General features: G+C 39.9%; 1 protein-coding gene across 1 annotated transcript in view; it reads right to left on the bottom strand.

The window, feature by feature from the left end:
- The window catches only part of LOC125745416 (SLIT-ROBO Rho GTPase-activating protein 3-like), a 55,391-nt gene extending 45,307 nt beyond the window's left edge, over positions 1 to 10,084 (bottom strand). Inside the window, exon 1 of the mRNA XM_049018297.1 lies at positions 9,673 to 10,084. Coding sequence (XP_048874254.1) covers positions 9,673 to 9,784 — 112 coding nt within the window. The 5' untranslated portion in view covers positions 9,785 to 10,084. The remainder of the gene's footprint in view (positions 1 to 9,672) is intronic.
- Positions 10,085 to 21,487: the final 11,403 nt, after the last annotated feature.

Below are 21,487 nucleotides of genomic sequence, written 5' to 3'. Positions count from 1 at the left end.
GGTACATGATGTACATTGTTCCCCTAGTTCAATGCTTAAAGCACACTTTACAGGACATGTCTGTATTATTTAAGTTTATTCTTGCTGTCACACTGCGGCAAATAGTAAGTGGGCAAGTGTAGTGGGATCACAAAAGTACTGCGAGGGAACACAAAACTATTTTAAAAAAGTATTTTCCCACCGTGGCCTGTAAGGGGCTCAGTAGATGGCAAACAGCAAAATCACAACAAAATGTCCAATGCGCTTTAAGGCTACAGCCACACTTTAAAATTCGAATGGAGTACAGTCTGAATATGAATTCTTCACATCACGTTCAAAGGGATGTTCAAATATCTGTTAAAAAATGACAGCCCTAACCCGGACAGCGAGAGCAGCCGATAAGACCAAGATTGTCTGTCAGCTCTAGATCTGTTATACTGACAATATCATTGAAGGTGCTTTTGCCAGGAAATTCAGATGGGCCTAAAAATTTAAATAAATAAATAAATAAATAAATAAAAACAGGCTATAAGACTTGACTCAAGTCAGACTCAGTCTCAGTTTTTATGACTTTAGACTTGCTTTCCAATTGAGGAAAAAGACTCAACTTCACTTATACTTGGAAATTGCTAACTTGAGACCTGACTTAGACTTATGAATGACTTGTAAAATCGCATATTCCATTACTACAATTGATATTTTCAGTATTTTATTAACAGCCCGCGCAACATCACATTTGTACGGAACCACAACTTGTTTTTTCCCTGGTCCTCACCAGCTCCTTAACTGTTTCTGACTGTTCTTATTGGAACCTCAAAAATGCCGTAACACGCCAGACAGACAAGTGGTTTGCTGGCGAATGCAATACAGCCCCTTAGAATGAAGTAACCATGGTCACATGGTCTAATTGACTGTTTTTTAAAAGTAAATTACTATTACATTTATTATAGTTTATTATAGTTTAAGGGGGCGGCATGGTGGTGCAGTGGTTAGCACTGTTGCCTCACACCTCTGGGACACGGGTTCGAGTCTCCGCCTGGGTCATGTGTGTGGAGTCTGCATGTTCTCCCCATGTTGTCGTGGGGTTTCCTCCGGGTACTCCGGTTTCCCCCCCTACATTCCAAAAACATTCTGAGGCTGATTGGAGTTGCTAAATTGCCCGTAGGTGTGCATGTGTGAGTGAATGGTGTGTGAGTGTGCCCTGCGATGGGCTGGCCCCCCATCCTGGGTTGTTCTCTGCCTCGTGCCCATTGCTTCCAGGATAGGCTCTGGACCCCCCACGACCCAGTAGGATAAGTAGTTTGGAAAATGGATGGATGGATGGATACTTAGTTTATTATTTATTATAGTTAGTGATGGTGAAATTACTTCAGTCATGACTTGATATGATTTGCTTAACTAAGTCTCTGACTTGACTTGATCTGACTTGCTTGAATAACTCTAGCTAGAGAATAGTGATTTGTACCTGACTTGATTTTCCTCCCACCCCTCATATAGACATTCAGAATCTCTTACTTATATTCTATAAGCTTAAATGTAAATAACAAATAAAAACAATATGATCATGGAACCAAGAGATGTAGTCCCCGCTGTTCCAACCAACCATGGTGCTCTCAGCCTTTCGTCCACACAGCCCCGTTGATCCTCCATGACTGTGTTAATGATCTTCATGATCACAATAACGCTGGCAGCACTGCAAGGAAGATTTGAGCCCTGCTGATCAAAGCAAGCCAGCCCCAAGCACTGCAGCAGTGTGGCTAAAAGTTAATCACATCTCACATATGGAAGAACTTCATCATTTTTTTCCAGAAGTCCTTGACCTGAAAACAGACATTTTATATTGACACCAAAAATTAAATAAGTCATGATGCAATAGTCTTTCATGGCTTATGTCAAATAAGTGAGTATGTGTGTGTGTGTTTGCCAGCCCAATTTTACATTAGTTAAAGATGATAACCTAAGCATACCGATTATTTACAACTTCCCTGCTAAGAAAAACTTTCTGACTGGATAGTAGCTAAATGTCAGGGGAAGTGAGACCAGCCAGTTGCTCAGCCCAAGCCACAGGAAACTGCCACCAGTAAAAGACTCATTTAGCTATTTTCGATAAAGAGGAATGTTCTGCAAAAGTCATGATTACTAACCTCTACTACATATTCCATACATGCTAAAAACATCATTCAAGCATTCATCAGTCTTGCTGTATCGACTTATAAAAATATAAATTCATATTCCCAACTGGCTTATCCTGAGCAGAGACTGAGTCTTATGCAAATATTTTTCTAAAAAGAAAAAGTACAAGGCAAGACACAGCAGATCTTCTGAGACCTCCACTGTCTTGTACCTGTGAAATTATTTATATTTTGTGTACTGTTTTGTGTTACATGTGATAAAAATACCAATGTCTAATCTAGGTTTCAGTTTCATGCATTCTCTACAATCTGATTTTATCTTCATATATTTTTCATCAGAAACCCTAGCTCTCACTGGTGACATCGCTTTCCATAGATGAAGGCCGCTTAAGCAGAAATCTAAAATTTCACAAATAAATAAATAAATTGAACAACTCACATACAAAAATTGTTGCTGCAGCTTAGAACTGATTTCTGTGTGTGTTTCAATTTTTCCACGACTGTCTCTTGGCGAAAATTCTAAAATATTGTTCTTGCTCTTCCACATTATATAACATATATAAATTTACCAAATGCGCTGCTCAGTTTACTTATACAACCTTGACATCAACACATTTCATTTTAAAAACAGGCCATCTGATCATATTATAGAGACCTAAATTCTTCAGTGATAAAGTTCAGCTATTTCCACCCTGGAATTATCTGCAGCCTATGCATAGAATCTGAGTGTCTGGCTAAATTTAGGAAGACAATTAGGCAAGCCCTCATTAGGCTATATTCTGCCCTCATTAACTCTGACGAATTCTGATTGCTGCTAAGGCTTAAGAATTATCACTTTTTAACAAACCTGCTTGTTAATGTGAACATCCACAAAATGAAAAGCATGATTGATGTGCACAGTGCTGTACCATTTAGTAGTTAAAAGAAGTTTACCAGTGAAAATAATGTTTACGCATGTTACATTTAGCAGCCTGAATATAATGAGAAAGGGATGGCTGTAACAGGACAACTAAATCATCAGCAGTTCACTGCATATGAGCAAAATAAAAAGGAGAAATTAATCTATTTTTAGTTTGTTTTGGCTATGTAACAATGAAAGTGGTTAAGCATGTAACAGACAGAAGACACTGCCATAATTCCATTATGGCTGTATCAGAGCTCGCCCATTTTAGTAAAACATTAGAAAAGACAGCTATACACCTGTAAGACAAGTTTAAGTAAAGTTTACTTGGCTGCTTAACTGTGAATATGAACATCATGCATTTGGAAAACATTAAATAGAGTTTCAATTGGAGCTTGACTCAAATGTTCTAAGAGGGGATATGAATCGTGATCTAAAATGACAAGCATGGAATGTTATCCAAACAGAATATTATATACACTGCATATATGTCATACACAAAAATGCAGTTACAGTACTCAATTATAAAATGTGCATAAAACATATATGATTAGTAAGGCAAACATTAAATGTAACCAATATAACCTTTAATCGAAAAGACGGCATGTATAACAACTATTATTATTACTTTATTCAAAAGTAGAAGAACAATATACATTGTATACCAAATATTAAATGTCAAGAAATAAGTATATAGTGGTTAACTATTTACTGACAAAACCTGCAACTCAGGTTATAAATAAGTCTGCCTTTAATAAAGAAAGGTATGCATTTTGCAACTCCAATCAGCCTCAGCATGTTTTTGGACTGTGGGGGGAAACCAGAGTACCTGGAGGAAACCCCACAACGACATGCGGAGAACATGCAAACTCCACACACATGTGACCCAGGCGGAGACTCGAACCCGGGTCCCAGAGGCGTGAGGCAACAGTGCTAACCACTGCACCACCATGTGCGCCCTTTATATGAGTATTTAATTCATAGCAGCCATTTTTTGCCTTGATTGTTTGTTGTTTGTCTTCAGTCTGCATTTCTAGGCAAGCAGAACCCTCATGCCTTGTATATATTTTTTAATTTAAGGTACAAGTTAGTACCACTCCCAATAAAACAAAGAAATAACTTCTTGTTTTCAACGCTAATGTCATTTTTATCTTCCAAACCACATGACAAAACATTCTAATTAAACAGAAACATGTTTCTAACTGCCAAGTCCGACACACTGTAGCAGAGCACATGTGCCTCAATGTGGGCAGTGAGATAGACAGTTTCAGTTTGTACCACGGGTATTATGCCGAGCTGCAGAACACTATGGGTTTGAGGGAGGACTTCAGTGGTTTACAAAAAAACCTATACTGTATGTTTTCAGGTCACGTCTGTTTTATGACTACCTGTTGTTCAAACATTCTGATCCCATCAGAGAAAAAAATAGCAAAAGTCACTCAATCTGCCTCCACCCCCCACCCTCAGTAAGTTTTGCTGATCTGTGAAACTGCAGAACGTACGCTGGCCTGCGGTCATCAAAAGTCTGGGAACTCCTAGCTTATACGACAGTATCCACTGTTTCAGATTTATAGCTTGCACAGTTTGCAAACAAGAACACCCATCTTACAGAGCAAAAACTAATTTTTATAAATGTTTTCAGGGGGTGATTTTTGTGCCTGTTTTTCGGTTAGTTAGGGAGGTAGGAGGAGATTGTTGTTCTTTTCTTCCCATGTTTGCTTTGGAGGTTGGTTAGTTGGTGGCTTATTTTATTTCAGTTAGCATTTGGGGTTCTGTTTGTTGTTTTTCTGACGTCTATGGGTCAAATAAATGATGAGATGCTGAGCTGCGTGTTGGGGTCATCTTTTGGGTCTTGGTGTCACGTATCCAGGTTTATGTGCGGCCTTTTTGAGCCAGGGTCGTAATATTGGATGATGGTAACAATAATCTCAGTGTTTTACCCCAAATCTCAGCACCAATGTTAAGTAGCCTCACCGTAACCATCACACCAAACTACACAAGTACTGCAGCAGTCCAGATAGCTAAACAAATAAGCCTGGCACATATGCATTGCAGAACTTCCAAAGACAATATAACTAATGCACAGTGGACTTGCAGATATAATTTCCATTGTTGTCAGCAGATTTTGTTTCCACTAAAAATTCTCCTTTTTTGAAAGCTCTGCAGCAAATGTGAACTCAGTGGTTTGCAGCAAATGTTTTTGCTGTACTTGGTTGTGTGGTTTTGGCCAATCTCCCACAGCCAAGGAAGCAATTTTGCCCATTTAAACAACAGAATACTTTACTAGAGCAATTCAGACTAACTAAGCTCACAGCATTATCATTGTATCCATCTTATACATTACTGTCAGACTCACTACATGAAACACTGTAAAGTACCATTACTGCTTATGTTATAAAGCCTGAACTGAAGACATTATTATACAGCACGCTAAAACATTCAAAAGTGAAAGTAAAAATTGTACACAATCTAAGACTGAACACCCACCCACATCACACAGGAAGGGCCTTTTGAGCTACAAAGTGTGATTAAAACATAAGGACGCTTTGAGAATCTGGTGTGAAAAGGAAGCTCAGGGCGTATTGCTGTTACTAGCCTTAAAAAATATGAAGCTCGGCCAAAGAGACGGGCAACCTGCTGTCCCTCTAGCAATCTCAACAGGGCCTGAAAGACAACTAATGGACAAATGTAATAAAACAAGCTAGTCACCAAATGACTCCACCATGCAGAAGATGCCATATGGCCAGGATACATGACTGAGTGGTTTAAAGAGATTAAAAAGCAGACAGCATAAAGTGTGACATAATCTTTAAAAATATCTTTTGACTTATACAGCAGTCCATGTGGGAACACTTACTTGATTGTGAACTCATTTAATGGAGAATATGATTTTTTTTAAACAGACCACAGTAATAAGACCGTTTATGCTGTAATCCTATCATTCCGGTAATGCATATGATTTGTAGGTCATTAAACACAGCACAGTTTCGGAAAACAGTGTCTTTCGGGGCATGGCTTGCTGTCTCAGTTGCACCACACCACCTGGGTCATGGGTTTGAATCCTGCCCACACTGTGTGCTTGGGGGGATGGTGTGCAGGGGTAGGGCTCTGTGCCCGTGAATGGAAGGTCGCCAGTTCAAACCCTGTGGTTGGCAGAGCGATTTCACTGTTGAGCCCGTGAGCAAGACCTCCAGTGGCTCCGTGGACTGACCTACTCTGCTTCCTCAACTGTACATTGCTTTGCATAAAAGCAGCTGCTAGGGCAGTAACAGTACATGTATTTATCATGTACCTTTCGATAAACACAATGAAACAAATGAAGACATTTATTGACATGGACGGAACCTAAATTCACCGGTAGATGTCTATTATAGAAAACATTAACTTAATTGTGGCTATGAGCTAGTTACAGCTAATGCTGTTTACAGTCAAGCATAATCGGCGGTTTGGGAACATTCTGGTTTCCCTGTAACGTACGGTACACCAGCACTAGTGATAAAACCAAGACAGTCTATCGACTCTGCTCAACCAAACACGGCTATGTTGCTGGAAACACATCCAACATGCTCACTCATTTGAGAGGATCATCAGAGTGTGTGTACATCAGGAGGAAGCCAGAGAGAGCCTCTGCAAGGTAGTCTGCCCATGGCGTTTACGGTACTTTTGCCAAGAAATTCAGACTGGGCTAAAAAATGACTTACAGGGTACAGATCTATGCTCATACTCGGCAGCAGAGAACATGAGATTTAGCTCATTATAATTGTTATGATGTTATATTTATAGTTTCACAAATAAGTGTTCATGGGCGTCTGAAACGTGCTTTTGATACAGTTCTCTATAACTCTCTTCTTCACATATTGATTGCAAGTCATATTAAATTCCGTACCATACAATGGCTGAAAGCCCTGCAAGCCGTTGCCTGCATTTACACTGCCTTATGCACTGACATAAATTATGGGTCATACTGTACAACGCAGGTGTGAAAATTGGACCCTCAGTACTTGTACGAGCAGCTTTGTCAGTGCCTGTTGGGCATGCGATCAGCAAATGCAAACCAGCATTTAATAATAAAATAACATCTTGAACCCGAAGCCATCAAGAATGCATTTGTAACAGGTCACATGCCTGTTCTCATAACCTCACTATTAGGCTGTTGCCATCATATGAAGTAACCGTTATTTCAGTGATGTATTCATGTGGATTATTGAAATGATTGTGCAAAGTGTTATCTACAGAAAGTGATCATTAACAAAAAAATGTATCTGATCTATGCACTCATTAATGAATTTAAAAGACTACTGTTTTTAGAGTGATTATATGAGGGTTTTTATTCAAATGTGCAGATATAAGCCTCAAATCCAGTCCTACAGTATGTGTATGGATTTCCAAGTCCTACCCATGTTTGACCTCTGCATTGTTGGCAGGTGCTGATGAAAACAAAATACAAAAATAAAAGTAAAAATACAACAAAAAAATGCATCTGTATATTAAAAACAAGTTTGTTGAATTGGAAATTCTGCCTCACTTTACGATGGATCTAAAAAAGAGCAAGATACTTATTGTTATTTACATATTAAAATAACAACATAGCATCTATGTTGTTGTTGGAAAACCGTACATGTCTATTTCCTTGCTGGAGCTACTATACAACGTTTGTGTTGAGGCGGGATATAATTTGGTGTTAGTGCCATGAGTTCATGAAGGCCATGCTATATAGTGAACAGTTTCAAAACATTCACATACAGTAATACATTTGGGGTGCTACTGTACCCACAGTTTGTGTAAAAGTCATGCCCCAGTCGCCAGTGATCTTCATGTCCTGGGCCGTGTTTGGGTGTCACAGTACCACTGTAGCAGGTATGGCCACTAAAGCAGATTTATCACCTAAAGGTTCCCTGTTCTAATCCCAAGAAAAGCCCCACTACTATAAGAAGCCTGTCGAAAAACCGAACCAGTAGATTTTCCTTCAGCAACATAATAATAAGAATGATTATTATCATTATTAGGGGCGGCATGGTGGTGCAGTGGTTAGCACTGTTGCCTCACACCTCTGGGACCCGGGTTCGAGTCTCCGCCTGGGTCACATGTGTGCGGAGTTTGCATGTTCTCCCCATGTCGTCGTGGGGTTTCCTCCGGGTACTCCGGTTTCCCCCCACAGTCCAAAAACATGCTGAGGCTAATTGGAGTTGCTGAATTGCCCATAGGTGTGCATGTGTGAGTGAATGGTGTGTGAGTGTGCCCTGCGATGGGCTGGCCCCCCATCCTGGGTTGTTCCCTGCCTCGTGCCCATTGATTCCGGGATAGGCTCCGGACCCCCCGTGACCCAATAGGATAAGCGGTTTGGAAAATGGATGGATGGATGGATTATCATTATTAGTATTATCACTGCTGTTGTTATCATTTTCTTCATCATCACCATCACCATCATGGATCGCCAAATTCTTCATGGCAAGACACGTCCGCGTTCAAGAAAAAAAAGCTACCTTTCTACATACGTTGTTCGGGGTTAATTTTTTTTAATTATTACTATTATTATTATTTTTAGTAGTAGTAGTAGTAGTTTTTTTAAGCACCGAGGGTACTAATATGGGATATTTTATATAACGTGTTTTAAAATATATAACTGTTATAAGATATATAAAACCCTGCTTAACAACGTGCATTCTCAATATTTTTCTTTAATTTTGTGATTTTGTACAGTAAGGATATCAGGTGCCTGTATGTCAAAATGTACGACACCGCCCTCAATCTGTCTCCAGTTTCTCTGAGTTTCAGTTACGCAGCAGCGCTTCGTGTTTCTTACTCCTTTCGCAATTCAGCCGATTTCTTTCACTCTCCCTCGAGCTTTATCCCATCTGTCCGCACGCGCAGCCAAGCGCGCGGAGATGACCAGCAATGCGTGCAAAAGCAGCATGTGACTTGCAGAAGTGACAAATAAAAAAAAACACTGTTAGCTATAAGTCAACGACAGCAAAAGCTGTGGGTTAATATGCATATCCACTTTCACTGCATGGGCGATTAAAAACTTAAATATGTGATTTTATAAACCACAAAAACAGACATGCAAAATCATTCTGCAGACAGCACGATATATATAAAAAAAACATCTGAGTACCCCAAAACATTGTTAATCCGGTAATACGTTTTCAATTCAATGTAGTGCCCTTTTTTAACAACACATTACCTGGCTGGCCATGGACAGAGAAAGAACGCGAAAATCTGTCTGACTATACTGTAAAAGGTCAACTGAACCTAGCATTTTCTTAGGGAGAACGTTGCAGAAATAATCATACAGTGGCAATGAACAGTCTGCACTCTGCCTGCCCTGGTCAGGGCACCGAATGAATAACTCATGGGTATTAACTAAACCAAAATCAATTTTTAAATAAATACCTAATACGAAGTATATTCAAAAATTGCAAATGCTATAAACTTAATTCAGGCCTTCGTCTTACAAATATCTGGGTCTTAAGTAAAGTCCCGTAGTCACAAGATTCCCAATCACTGCAGTCTCGCCTTAAAAGTACAGTAAGAAGTTATCCTAGTTATCGAAATCGTAATATTGACATAGACACGGAGAGCAATTTAACAATTTGTTCGCCTTTAAAGCACGACATGAACGAAACATGAATGATTAAGCTAAGCATGCTGAACACTAACCTTTTACTTGCGTTTCGTAGTCCCCGATGATTTCTTTATCCTTCTTAAACTTTTGGGTTGACATATTGAGATTAGGAGGCTGCGTGTGCTGCGAAACAAGCAAAGCTACCATCCGACGTTTCAGTATCTGAATAGCAGGGTTGCCATCGTACACCAATGTGCAAGTTCACTCCTCTTTCTCGAATGACAAAAGCATCATCCGGGCAGCGAACATCTTCCAGTTGCATGGGGTCTTTTTCCTATACGTTAACACGCTGCAGCAGATTTGTCAGTGGCCATAGGTCCGGGATTTACACAGTTTTTACAACGAAAACGTTTGTAAAACGCTGTATGAAAGTGGGGTGTCAGTATCTGCGGACGTCACGTCGGATTCCGCCCACTGCTACCCTGCATATTTGTAGGTCTCCGTGTACTGAGCTGTTCATACGCGTAATCCTGGCATCATCCGCAGATACTGACACTCCAGCACTCTTGCCTGAAAATATTTAAAAAGTAAACCAGGGCTTATATTTAGCAATAATATATTTTCATTAAAATTAGGGCGTACATATGGTAGTTAATGATTAATGTGATACGCACACTGAGTGTGAGTACATGCTGTAATAAAATGTCCTGTAGACTGTTTTATATTGACTGTATATTTTGCAGTCGTTCTGTGCGATAGGCTACGCAGCACTACATTGCCATATTGGGCGATGCTTACAGAGTTGACACAGGTTTCATATGAAAACGCAGGGTTTGAAAATGCAAACTTCATAGCGCAGATTGCCACCCTTTACGACGAGGCGATACCATCTATAGCTTAAACTTATAATATAATGAGAATCTGTTGTCAAATTAATTTTAAAAATTAGAGAAACCTGATATTTCGTGATTCAGAACAAATTCATATACTTAGTCTTTTCCCTCTCTTCATTCAGAACAATTCTGTAAATAGACAAATGCACCTCACTTATAGATATGGTTTGTCAGTATTATTAGTAGTATGGACTGAAAGTTCAGAACACATTGCTGGTGAAGTAATACAACCGGCATTTGTAGTTGAAACAAGTTTATACTACATCTTAGGCTACGATATATTATTCCATAATAATCACTGGCACTAAAAACCCACACATCTCCCCCTGATTATGTACTTCTCTTGGTGACCCCTAACATAATTAATGTAGTGTATGTATGAATTGTATATGCCTATGTCTCAGCAGCTACAGTGGGATCTTGATTTAATTAGTGACTGGGCCGATACCTGGCAGATGAAATTTAACGTCGATAAATGTAAGGTACTCCATCTAGGGAGCAGAAATATAAAGTACAGGTATTTCATGGGTGTCACTGAAATAAAGGTAGCTGATCATGAGAAAGACCTTGGTGTGTATGTTGATGCTTCCATGTCCCATTCTCGCCAGTGTGGGGAAGCAATAAAAAAGGCCAATAGGATGTTGGGTTATATCTCCAGGTGTGTGGAGTTTAAGTCAAGGGAGGTAATGCTAAGATTATACAATTCCTTGGTGAGACCTCACCTAGAATATTGTGTGCAGGTTTGGTCACCATATCTTAAAAAGGACATTGTGGCCTTAGAAAAGGTGCAGCGTAGGGCCACAAAAATGATTCCTGGTCTTAGAGGAATGTCATACGTGGAACAGTTACTTGAGCTAAATCTGTTCAGTCTCAAGCAAAGGAGACTGAGGGGGGACATGATCCAGGTATATAAGATTCTAACAGGTTTGGATGCTGTTCAACCAAATAGTTACTTCAGCATTAGTTTAAATACACGAACTCGTGGCCATAGGTGGAAATTAGCGGGAGAACATTTCAAGCTGGATTTAAGGAAGCACTTCTTTACACAGCGCGTAGTCAGAGTATGGAATAGCCTTCCTGATAATGTAGTGCAAGCTGAATCCTTGGGTTCCTTTAAATCAGAGCTAGATAAGATTTTAACGACTCTGAGCTATTAGTTTAGTTCTCCCCAAGCGAGCTTGATGGGCCGAATGGCCTCCTCTCGTTTGCATAGTTCTTATGTTCTTATGTTCACAATTCACCGAGAAACATGTGATTTATTCAGAGTTGCTCAGTTGAAGTACATCAAATCAGTTTCACAACAAGAATTTGAAATTATTTGCCAGAATTTCAATGTGTTACGCTGAACTTGAATTTCATTGTCTGAATATCAGAACCTGAATTTAAACATTGTCAAAATGTCAGCGCGGTGAATAAATACAGTGGATATAAAGAGTGTATACACCCCTGTTAAAATGCCACATTTTTGTGATGGAAAAAAAGAAAACAGACCCTGATAAATTGCATAGAAACGTTTCTGACCTTTAATGTGACCTATAAACCTGTACAGTTCAATTTAAAAAGAAACAAATTTGGTGGGAAAAATATAAAAAATGTACAATTAGTTGGTTACGTAAGTGTCACACCCTGACACTAATACTTTGTTGAAGCACCTTTTGATTTAATTACAGCATTCAGTCTTTTTTGGTTCACACTATATGGAATATTTATTTCATTATTCTCATTATTATAGTATTAAAAAGCATGCCAAATACTCATGATGTAATCATTACAATGTAATCATCATAATGTAATGAACACAATGTGATCAATTGAGAATGTATTTGCACCTTATGTTAGCCTCAAAGTTTATGTTAGCTACTTTATGAATACCCACCTTTATTAGTGTTTTATCTTATCACTATGTTGAAGGACAAATATTTTATCAACCCTCTAGTTAGACAATGTGCAACAGGCTGAAGCTGCCAAGGTTTCCTACTGAAGGGAAGGGTTTGGCCTGAGTTCGGCAAAAGTTCACGGCTGAGCATTTTTAAGAAACCAAATGGAGATGGTCACGCCACCATTACGTTCAGCCGAGGGACCAAACAGTAAAAGAAATGATTGACAAACTTATCACCTAGGGGTGTGGATTAAAGGAGAAAACAATAATTGTGAATGGTCGAAGGAATGATGATGCTCAAGTGACAAGATATTGTTAAATGATAAGAAAATGTATAAAAATTGGTGTAAAACAGTATTGGACACACTGGCAAGTGTCCGGCCTTGGTGGTAACCTTATTGTTGCAATAAAGACTGAATTTGGATCTACACAAGCGGCTTCTGACTTCTGATTTGGCGGGGAAGGAAAAAAACCACAACAACACCTGCCATAAATTAGAGTAAAACTGATTAACTCCAAATAAACTTCAACTGTTAATATTGCTGCCAACCAAAAGAATCAGCCATCCCTAGAGACTCTCAAGTCCACCACAAAATCCGGCAAATACTGCAGGGGCCAGCGCTACTGCTACAGTCAGCATGCCGGAGTCCCCAGCTTACTTGTACCCTCTGCCACATCCTCGCTGCTGCAGGGGGGTCAGTTCTTCCAGGAGGTGATACGGTGTTGGGCGATCCCTATGCAGGACCACAGCCTTATGTCACTTGGGCAGCCACATGTGGTAAACCACATCGGAGAGGGACTCGAGGATCTCCTCCGGTGCCCTCCAATGGCTGTCCAGCTTGGGCATCCGCCCATGTGTATGGATGGGAGAGTACACCCAAACATGATCCACGATGTTGAAATCCTGCCCGTGGCTGCGTGGCTAGTAGCCGTGCTTCTGTCGGGTGGTCACTGCACCCTGGTGTTGTTGAGGCAGCTCATATGCAGCCCTCAGATGCTCTTGGATGCACCGCAGATACTCCATGCCCGGCTCTCTTGGTACCTCTGGTTCTGGGGGAAGCCCGAACACCAATCCAGCGGGGTGCACAACTCCTTCCCAAACTTCAGCACAGCCAGCATGCCTCAAGTGCTCTCCTGCACTGTGGCTCAGTATATCCAGAGGACCAGGGACAGGTGGCAGTACCAGTCGTGCTGGTGGTGGGCAATGAGGATGGCAAGCTGTGCGGAGAGCGTACAATTAAACTGCTCCTCAAGTCCGTCCTTCATAGGATAAGGGGGGATGGTGCAGATCTTTGCAATACCCAGCCACTTGCAGACTTTCCCAAACAACTACCTCATATTTGCACGCCGGGTTGCTGTGCAGCTCCTCCAGCACACTGGAATGTCAGAGGAATTCCTCAAGAAGCTCTTCAGCCGTGGTCACTGTGCTCTGATCAGGAACCATGTACACCTCAAGCCACATAATAAAATAATCCATGGCCACAAGAACATAGAAGTTCCCAGAGTCACTACAGCGAAACGGACCCAGAATATCCAGCCCCGCCCTATCCATCAGCGCCTCCACTTGATAAGTTTGCAGCAGCACACTGTACTGACAGTTTGGTCCTTTCTGGACGGTGCACACGTCACACCAATGGATGATCAGCGTGGAGTCCTGGCTGCAGCCAGGCTAATAAAAGCGGCTCCACAATTTCCCAAGAATCTTTGCCAGCCAAAAGTGCCCGGCTTCTGTTGTGCTACGTACCACCCGCAAGACCATGTGTTAAAGCCTCTGGGGAACTAGCAGGTGCAGCACCGGTACCACAGCCTGTCGCCCTCCTCAAAGGCACCCCACTGGAAATAGAGGGCCTTGATCCCCAGGTCCAGTATGGACACCTCTCTCTACTCTGGCTGTCTCCCCTCCCTGCAGCCAGTCCTTCACTCGGACCAGCACCGGGTCCCTTGCCTGCTCCACACGCAGCTGTTGGCAGTCAATGACTGCCAGTCCCATGCTGCTGATGTTCTCCTGTGCTGCTCAGCACAGCGGCAGCAACGGCAGTTGCCTGTCTCACAGGGGTGATGAGAGAAGGCATTAGCTTTGCTTGGAACTTGCCCGACTGGGGCTGGACCTCGAAGTCGTACCCCTGCAGGGCCTCCAGCCCACACGGCATCTATCTCTCAGGGTTACAGAAGCTCAGTAACTAGGTGAGAGACCCGAGGTCAGTGCAGATGCCTTCCTGTTTCAAATATTTATTTGTTTCTAAATGACTGCATGGTCCTTCATACATTTCTGACCTTCTGCAAACTTATCGCCCACGCAGACCACTGAGATCAGCAGACCATCAGCTTCCTGTAGTTCCAAAATCTAGTCTGAAGCAAAGAAACGATCAGGCACTTGTAACCATTGACCCCAAGCTTTGGAATGACTTACCCTCTATGTAAGGTAGCCGCCTATGTACGGTAGCCCACTATGTAAGGTAGCCCACTATGTTGTCATCTTTTAAATCTCATCTCAAAACATATTTCTATTCCTTAGCTTTTAACTCAGTTTGAGAACCTTTTTATTGTCCATTTAAGAATTGTCCAATTATAAATTAAGTTTATTAATGACTTATTTCTATCTCTTGTCTATTTTTTTCTTTTGTTTGTTTCAAGACCATTTTATTTGACTGGGATTAGATCTCAAAAGTTAGCGGTGCTTGCAGCTGTGGTTGTTTTTGGTGCACTGTCCATGTACTTTTGTTTAATGTATTTGAATCTCTTTGTCAATTATATATGTGACTTATGAATCTTATTGTTCTGCACTTTGGTCGACTGCAGTTGTTTAAAATGTGCTTTATAAATGAACTTGAACTTGAAGTAAAGCAGCCATAAAAGCATTTCACTCCACTATGTCAGCAAACACTTTTTGTTCCCCATTTATGATCTCAAAACACATGGAAGTTTTTTTTTCTCTTTATAAACAACCTAAATCTAAAACCTATTCTGCAAATGGCTGTAAGTCCAATAACCACTGAAAGTATGTGCGATACCTGGAAAGATCTGTTTTAAAGCAATAGCCTAACAACAAAAGAAGAAGCTAGTTGCAAATTACAATACAGTATGTTTAACATGTGAGCCGTTTGGCATTGATTTAAAACACAATGAACCTGCGTGAAGTTCGCCCCGCATATGTTTCAGATTTTAACCAAACTGGTCTCAATCATCTGTGCCGGCTAGTGCCGTTGAAATTTGTACTGTTTCAGTTTTTACATGATGATGTCACCAGCATGAAGTTGGATCCCCTTTTTCATCCAAACAACAGCACAAACGACTGGTTTGTTCGAAATCAGAAGCAAATGGGGGGAATAACCCTCAACTTCCAGTCAAGCCAAGCTTTAGGCCAGATGCCTTTTAAAATGTAAATAGTTAGAGGTTTATTCAGGTCTCCTTTTACAGTGCTTGGCATACCATGCAAAAAAAGAAAGAGAAGTTCAGGAGAAATTAATTCACAAATGTCTGATGTCTGTACCTCTAAGAGACTAATTCCAGTTTTTGTCTGTACAGTAGAGAAACAAATACATACAGTGAACCCCAGAAAAAAAAAGAAAAAATACTGAAGTTAATAGTTGCGTTTTAAATATTTTATTTAACTCCACGTTAAGAGCATTAACAGGTCATGATGAATAAAGGTCATATGGTATGTATGAAGATGTGATTACCCCCATTAACATAGTAATAGATGATATTCATAGGTCAAATTCGTAGAATAAATGATACAGTTATCTCCATGGAGTGTATCTCAGGTGTATATGAAATTTGTATTTCTAAATATAGAGATTTTCTATTTGAGAGGAAAAAATAATAATTTAAATGCCCGGAAGTCCTACAAAACATTCAGCTGTTTAACAGTAGAATTTGGGACATTTCCTAATAAATATTAAATAGTCCTCCATTGCTGTCGTTAGGAAAAGGAGGACACCCACCATATTGGTGAATCTTAGGTGAAATGTCTTGTCTTTGAACTTGAGGCTTGTGGGACATCCTACACCTGAAGGGTCATACTGAACCGAAAATACATGAATGGATTCTGTTGTCTAACACAGAGGGACATGGTATAACATGTTTGGAAAATGAAGTCACTTTTGTTGATGCCAGACTGGTGGAGACTGGTGGAGATTTCAGTGAGCGATGTCTTTGTTTGAGCTCCTAATCATGGCTCCTGGCACTTTGTGGAAGTGCCAGTAGAGAGGCAGTGGTTTTCAGTGGATTCACAGTCTGCCTGCTCAATATAGCTGTACTGTTTGCAATTTGTAGGAACAGTACACAAAAACTGTGCAGTATTTATTTGGGAGTCACCTGCAGATTTTCTCTGAGCATATCAATTGCAGTTCAGTGTGATAATGTGACAGAGATGATTGACAGAGACATTGAAGTCCTAGAATCCCAAAAGAACACTGGAAATATGAATGAAACTGCCTTAGAGGACTTAACGTCTTCACATGTAAACATGACTGTGTAGAAACAGTTTTCATTTAGAGAATATTCTATGGGAAATTTAATTTTAACCAATTGTAATCAAGTAAAATGGCATGGTACACTTTTCATGGGAAACTGGATGTTGTAGAATGTCAGAAACTTTTTTATTGTATAAATCTCACAGGCACGTCATGGGGGGAGAAGGACGGCCCAAATGCAGGCTGTCAGCAGGTATAAGCCCTCGCAGGGAAGTTTATTGTGGAAACCAGGCAGGGCAGCACATGTAGACAGGTAACAATTACTGAAGAAGAATCCCAGCCCTAAGAGACTTTACTATACTTGACTAACAAAGAAATAAACACAAGGCAGCTGTGGCTGGTTTACAAGAGGGCAGGAACAAGGGCTAAAACTAACAAGCTTCAGGCGTGGCTGATTAGAAGCCACGCCGAAGGGAAACACAGGGATCAGACTAGCGGGGGGGGGGGGGGGCTGGACATTACAATTACCTATACCTGTATAAAAAACCCATTTCACTACACAGCGGCTTGCAAAAGTATTCAATCAACTTGAAAATCATGACGATTGTCTAGAGTATAATATAATATAATATATATATATATATATATATATATACAAACACGCACAAATTTCTCAGATTACATTTAGTTGTCTACTAATATTGCAAAAGTTTTCAAACCCCTGCCTTGGAAGCTCCAGGTTTACACAAATGACAAATTAATCACAAACAACACAAAGGTGAGACATCATTAGGTACTATTTAGTCCTGATGATTCTCTCTGAATATAAATAGAAAGAAGAATTTGAAAAATAATGTCATCGGAAAAATATTGAAGAGTATGAATGTCCTGTTAAGCAGTTGGATCCATCATCAGAAAGTGGAAGGTTTATCACAGCGACCAGAGCCTTACTAGAACAGGACATCCCTCAAAACTAAGCATCAGAGCAAGACATCAACTGGTGAGAGAGCCTACTAAAAATCCAACCGTCACTCGCACACGTCTGCAGTGCTCTTTGGCTGAAACTGGAGTGAAAGTACATGGGTCCATATAATTGGTCTCTATTTCAGGATAGCAAAGAAAACCCAGATAAAAGCATGTATGGCATTTTCTACAAAGATCCCGATGAGATGTGGGAGAAGATTTTATGCTTAGATGAGACCAAAATAAATGTATTTGCCAGGCCTCAAAGAGGTATGTGTGGTATAAGGCTAACAATGACCACACCTCAAGAAATGCCATACCTACGGTAAAATATGGTGAGGGCAGCATCATGCTATGGGAATACTTTTCCTGTGCTGGGTCTGGGAATCTTGTCAGAGTTGAAGGAACAATGGATGGGCAGAAATACGTCCTCTCAGCCTTCTTCACAATAATTGAATCTCTCTCCTTGAAGGTCTTTATGATCCGATGAATGGTTGATTTAGGTGCAATCTTGCTAGCAGCAATATCCTTGCCTGTGAAGCACTTTTTGCACAAAACAATGATGACGGCAAGTGTGTCCTTGCAGGTAACCATGGTTAACACAGAAAGAACAATGATTTCAAGCACCACCCTCAGTGAGCATGACAGAGTGATCTCCAGCCTTGTCCTCGTCAGCACTCTCACCTGTGTTAACAAGAGAATCACTGAAATTATGTCTGCAGGTCGTTTTGTGGCAGGGCTGAAATGCAGTGGAAATGGGTTTTCTTTGAAATTAAGTTCATTTTCAAGGCAAAGAGGGATTGCAATTAAGTGCAATTCATCTGATGACTTTTCATAATATTCTGGAGTAAATGCAAATTACCATCATAAAAACTGAGGCAACAGACTTCGTGAAAATTAATATTTATGTCATTCTCAAAACTTTTGGCGGTAGTTGAAGACTGGGACTTCATTGTGGGAACAGGTAATCTGGTGTTTTGTATAAATTTACTCCTTTGTATTAAAAATGCAGTAATCTAAACGTTTGAAACATTCCCCTTTAAACCAAGAGGCGGATTCTGGCAGCTGTGCCGACCATTGCTTAATATTTGGCTATTCGCTTTCAATTTAATGGGCTCCAAACATCCGCAACCCTGAATACGACAAGTGGACACAGAAAATGAATCAATGAACTTTCAGCTTGCAAGTGGTTCAGTTATCAGTTTAAGCACAACTGGACCCTACAGCACAAACCGTGGTTTTGTAATCTGATATTTATGTTCTGGCTCCCTCTGCTGGGGAGGAATATTATAGCTCAACTGAGAGATAATAGAATAGATCACGGAATTTCGGAAGATGACGTTTTAATATGGATGGTTAGGATTCATCGATTCGCATCGGTGCACCGGCATAACAGTTCAGGATGAACAATTTTTAAAAATGTGCACCGGATACAATTTGGGATGAACTCAGGATTCATTGTTTCTAACGTCTTTGCATCAGAAAAATTCGGTTTATTAATACATAATAATTAGTAGAGGTTCTATGCCTGTTTTATTTAGAAACATGACAAATATATATTTTTTATCAATAATTTTATATTTAGATTGATGTTTCTGTGTCTGAACCATATTCAATTGTGTAAGCCTAGAATTGCATGACATTTAATTGCGTTAAATCAAATCGCGTCGAATCGCACTACACAACAACAAGGGTGAATCATATCGTATCGCATTAGTAGTTGCTTCATATGCATCTTTAATTTATCGTTGCCAGTATATCGAGATATATATCGCATCCGTCTCAGTGATGAAGATCCACATCCCTAGATTTTACTAATCTCTTAAAAGTATTCAAATCTCTGGTGACATTTCGTCATCTAATATGATTTGAGAAAACTACTAAAAATGTTTAACGTTCGATTTACAAATTGATCCATTTAAATATGAATATTTCACTAGATTTGTTCAGGTTCTCCTCAAGCATTTTTGGATGACATATTTCCATATTCTGGATAGTTAAAATATCAGCCAACAAGTTAATAGCAAAGAAAAAGTAACCAGTTTCATAAAACAACATTTCCTGAGGAGTTACTCTACATTGTAAAAACCAACAGCCCAATGAATCAACATATTTGATAACCCATAAATCTATTCATGCAACTTAAGTGATTGCTGTAAGATATGTGGGCACAGGTGAAAAACATTGGTCACCACGGTGATTTAGATTACCTAAGAATTAAGGCATTAAGGCAGTACTGCGCAAAAATGCGGAAATAATGTTTACTCACCACATGAATGATACTCAGTGTCATAGTTCCAAAATGGTGAAACATCAATAGCAGTGATTCATGAATTCCATTTGAAATAACATAATGCAACTTCTGGAATTATGCTACTGTCTCTGTTAATGACACACATGTTCCAATGCATAGTGTTTCAAATGTTTCATTAACAATGAAAGGTAAAAATCTCAGTGTGGGTTCTCATGAAACAGATTAACTTCATAAGGTAGACGAAGTACTGTAAGCCTACTGTTTTTACAATTACAAACTGTGTGACCTAAGGTATATCCCCTTTTATACGTTGACCTTTGTTTGGGATTCTTGGTTGCCTTTTACCTTCTATCAAATTCAAAACTGAGCAAGCTAGAGGTCACTGTTGAACAGCAGTTGTCACAAGTACTGCAGAGTTGTGCAATTCTTTCTTGGCTTCCAGCAGAGGTACTTTTTTTGTTGCAGGTCTGTTGTGTGCCAGATGTGACAGACCGGCAACTGAGAAAGTGGTTTTGGACTTGCTGAACTTGTTTAACATCCCTGACACTGAACTCCTGCAGGAATCGTTTTTTTTCCCACAAGTACCTGAACGTAATTTGGAAAGTATTTCAAATTCTGACACATGTTGCCTTCATTAACACGTTTGTTTGGAAAGACTCATACGCAGAAGCGCCAACAATCGTTTTTCACAATAGGATAAAATCTCAGGTCAAGATAGGCTCGACCACAGCCCTGAATCGCAATATGAAGAATAGCTTTATAGATTCTTAATTCGTTTTCTAAAATAATGAATTCAGCTCTAAAAGAAAAATACTTGAAAATGGCATATTTTGAAACGATCTTTTAAAGTGACAAAGAAATGGGTGTGTACATTGAAAGAGATTTTATCATCGGGTTCATCACCACCCAGTCACCTCAGAATCAACACTCCTTGTTTCCGCAGTCATTGCCAACTGGTCATGACACGTGACACCGCGCAGTAGTATTATAATAAAAAAAAATCCCAAACATTTAAGACATTAAATTTCAATAATTTGGCACTGGTTTCATTTTAACATATAAAATTCATTTGCGTCTTCAGATGTGAATCTCCTAAAACACATGTCCGCCTTGCCTGTCGCCTCACATTCACACGTCATTCAGCGTCTTTTCTAAATGGTGTGACTGCGCCGCTTAACCCAGTTTAACCCCGTTGAAAGACTGTGCAGTTCGGCAGATAAAAACGTCGCTTGTTTTCTAGAGTCTCTGTTGCGTCCGCTCTTTGCAGCTCAACACAAATAATTATTATATTAATTGAAAAGTGATTTACAAGTGCACCCCCCAAAAAAAATCATAAAAGAATTACACCGTTATACATCAAGTTACATGTAAATGCAGCTTTTTCATTTTAAGGCTTAATATCATTCATGTATGATTTATCGTAAGAGGTTTAGTTATTTACCAGACCGGTTACTAAACATATACATCCTCGGATATTGAATGCTATATAAGGCTTCTCTAAGGCTT

This window comes from Brienomyrus brachyistius, chromosome 6, assembly GCF_023856365.1.
Source record: "Brienomyrus brachyistius isolate T26 chromosome 6, BBRACH_0.4, whole genome shotgun sequence".
Lineage (NCBI taxonomy): Eukaryota > Metazoa > Chordata > Actinopteri > Osteoglossiformes > Mormyridae > Brienomyrus > Brienomyrus brachyistius.
This window is presented reverse-complemented; position numbering and strand designations above follow the sequence as displayed.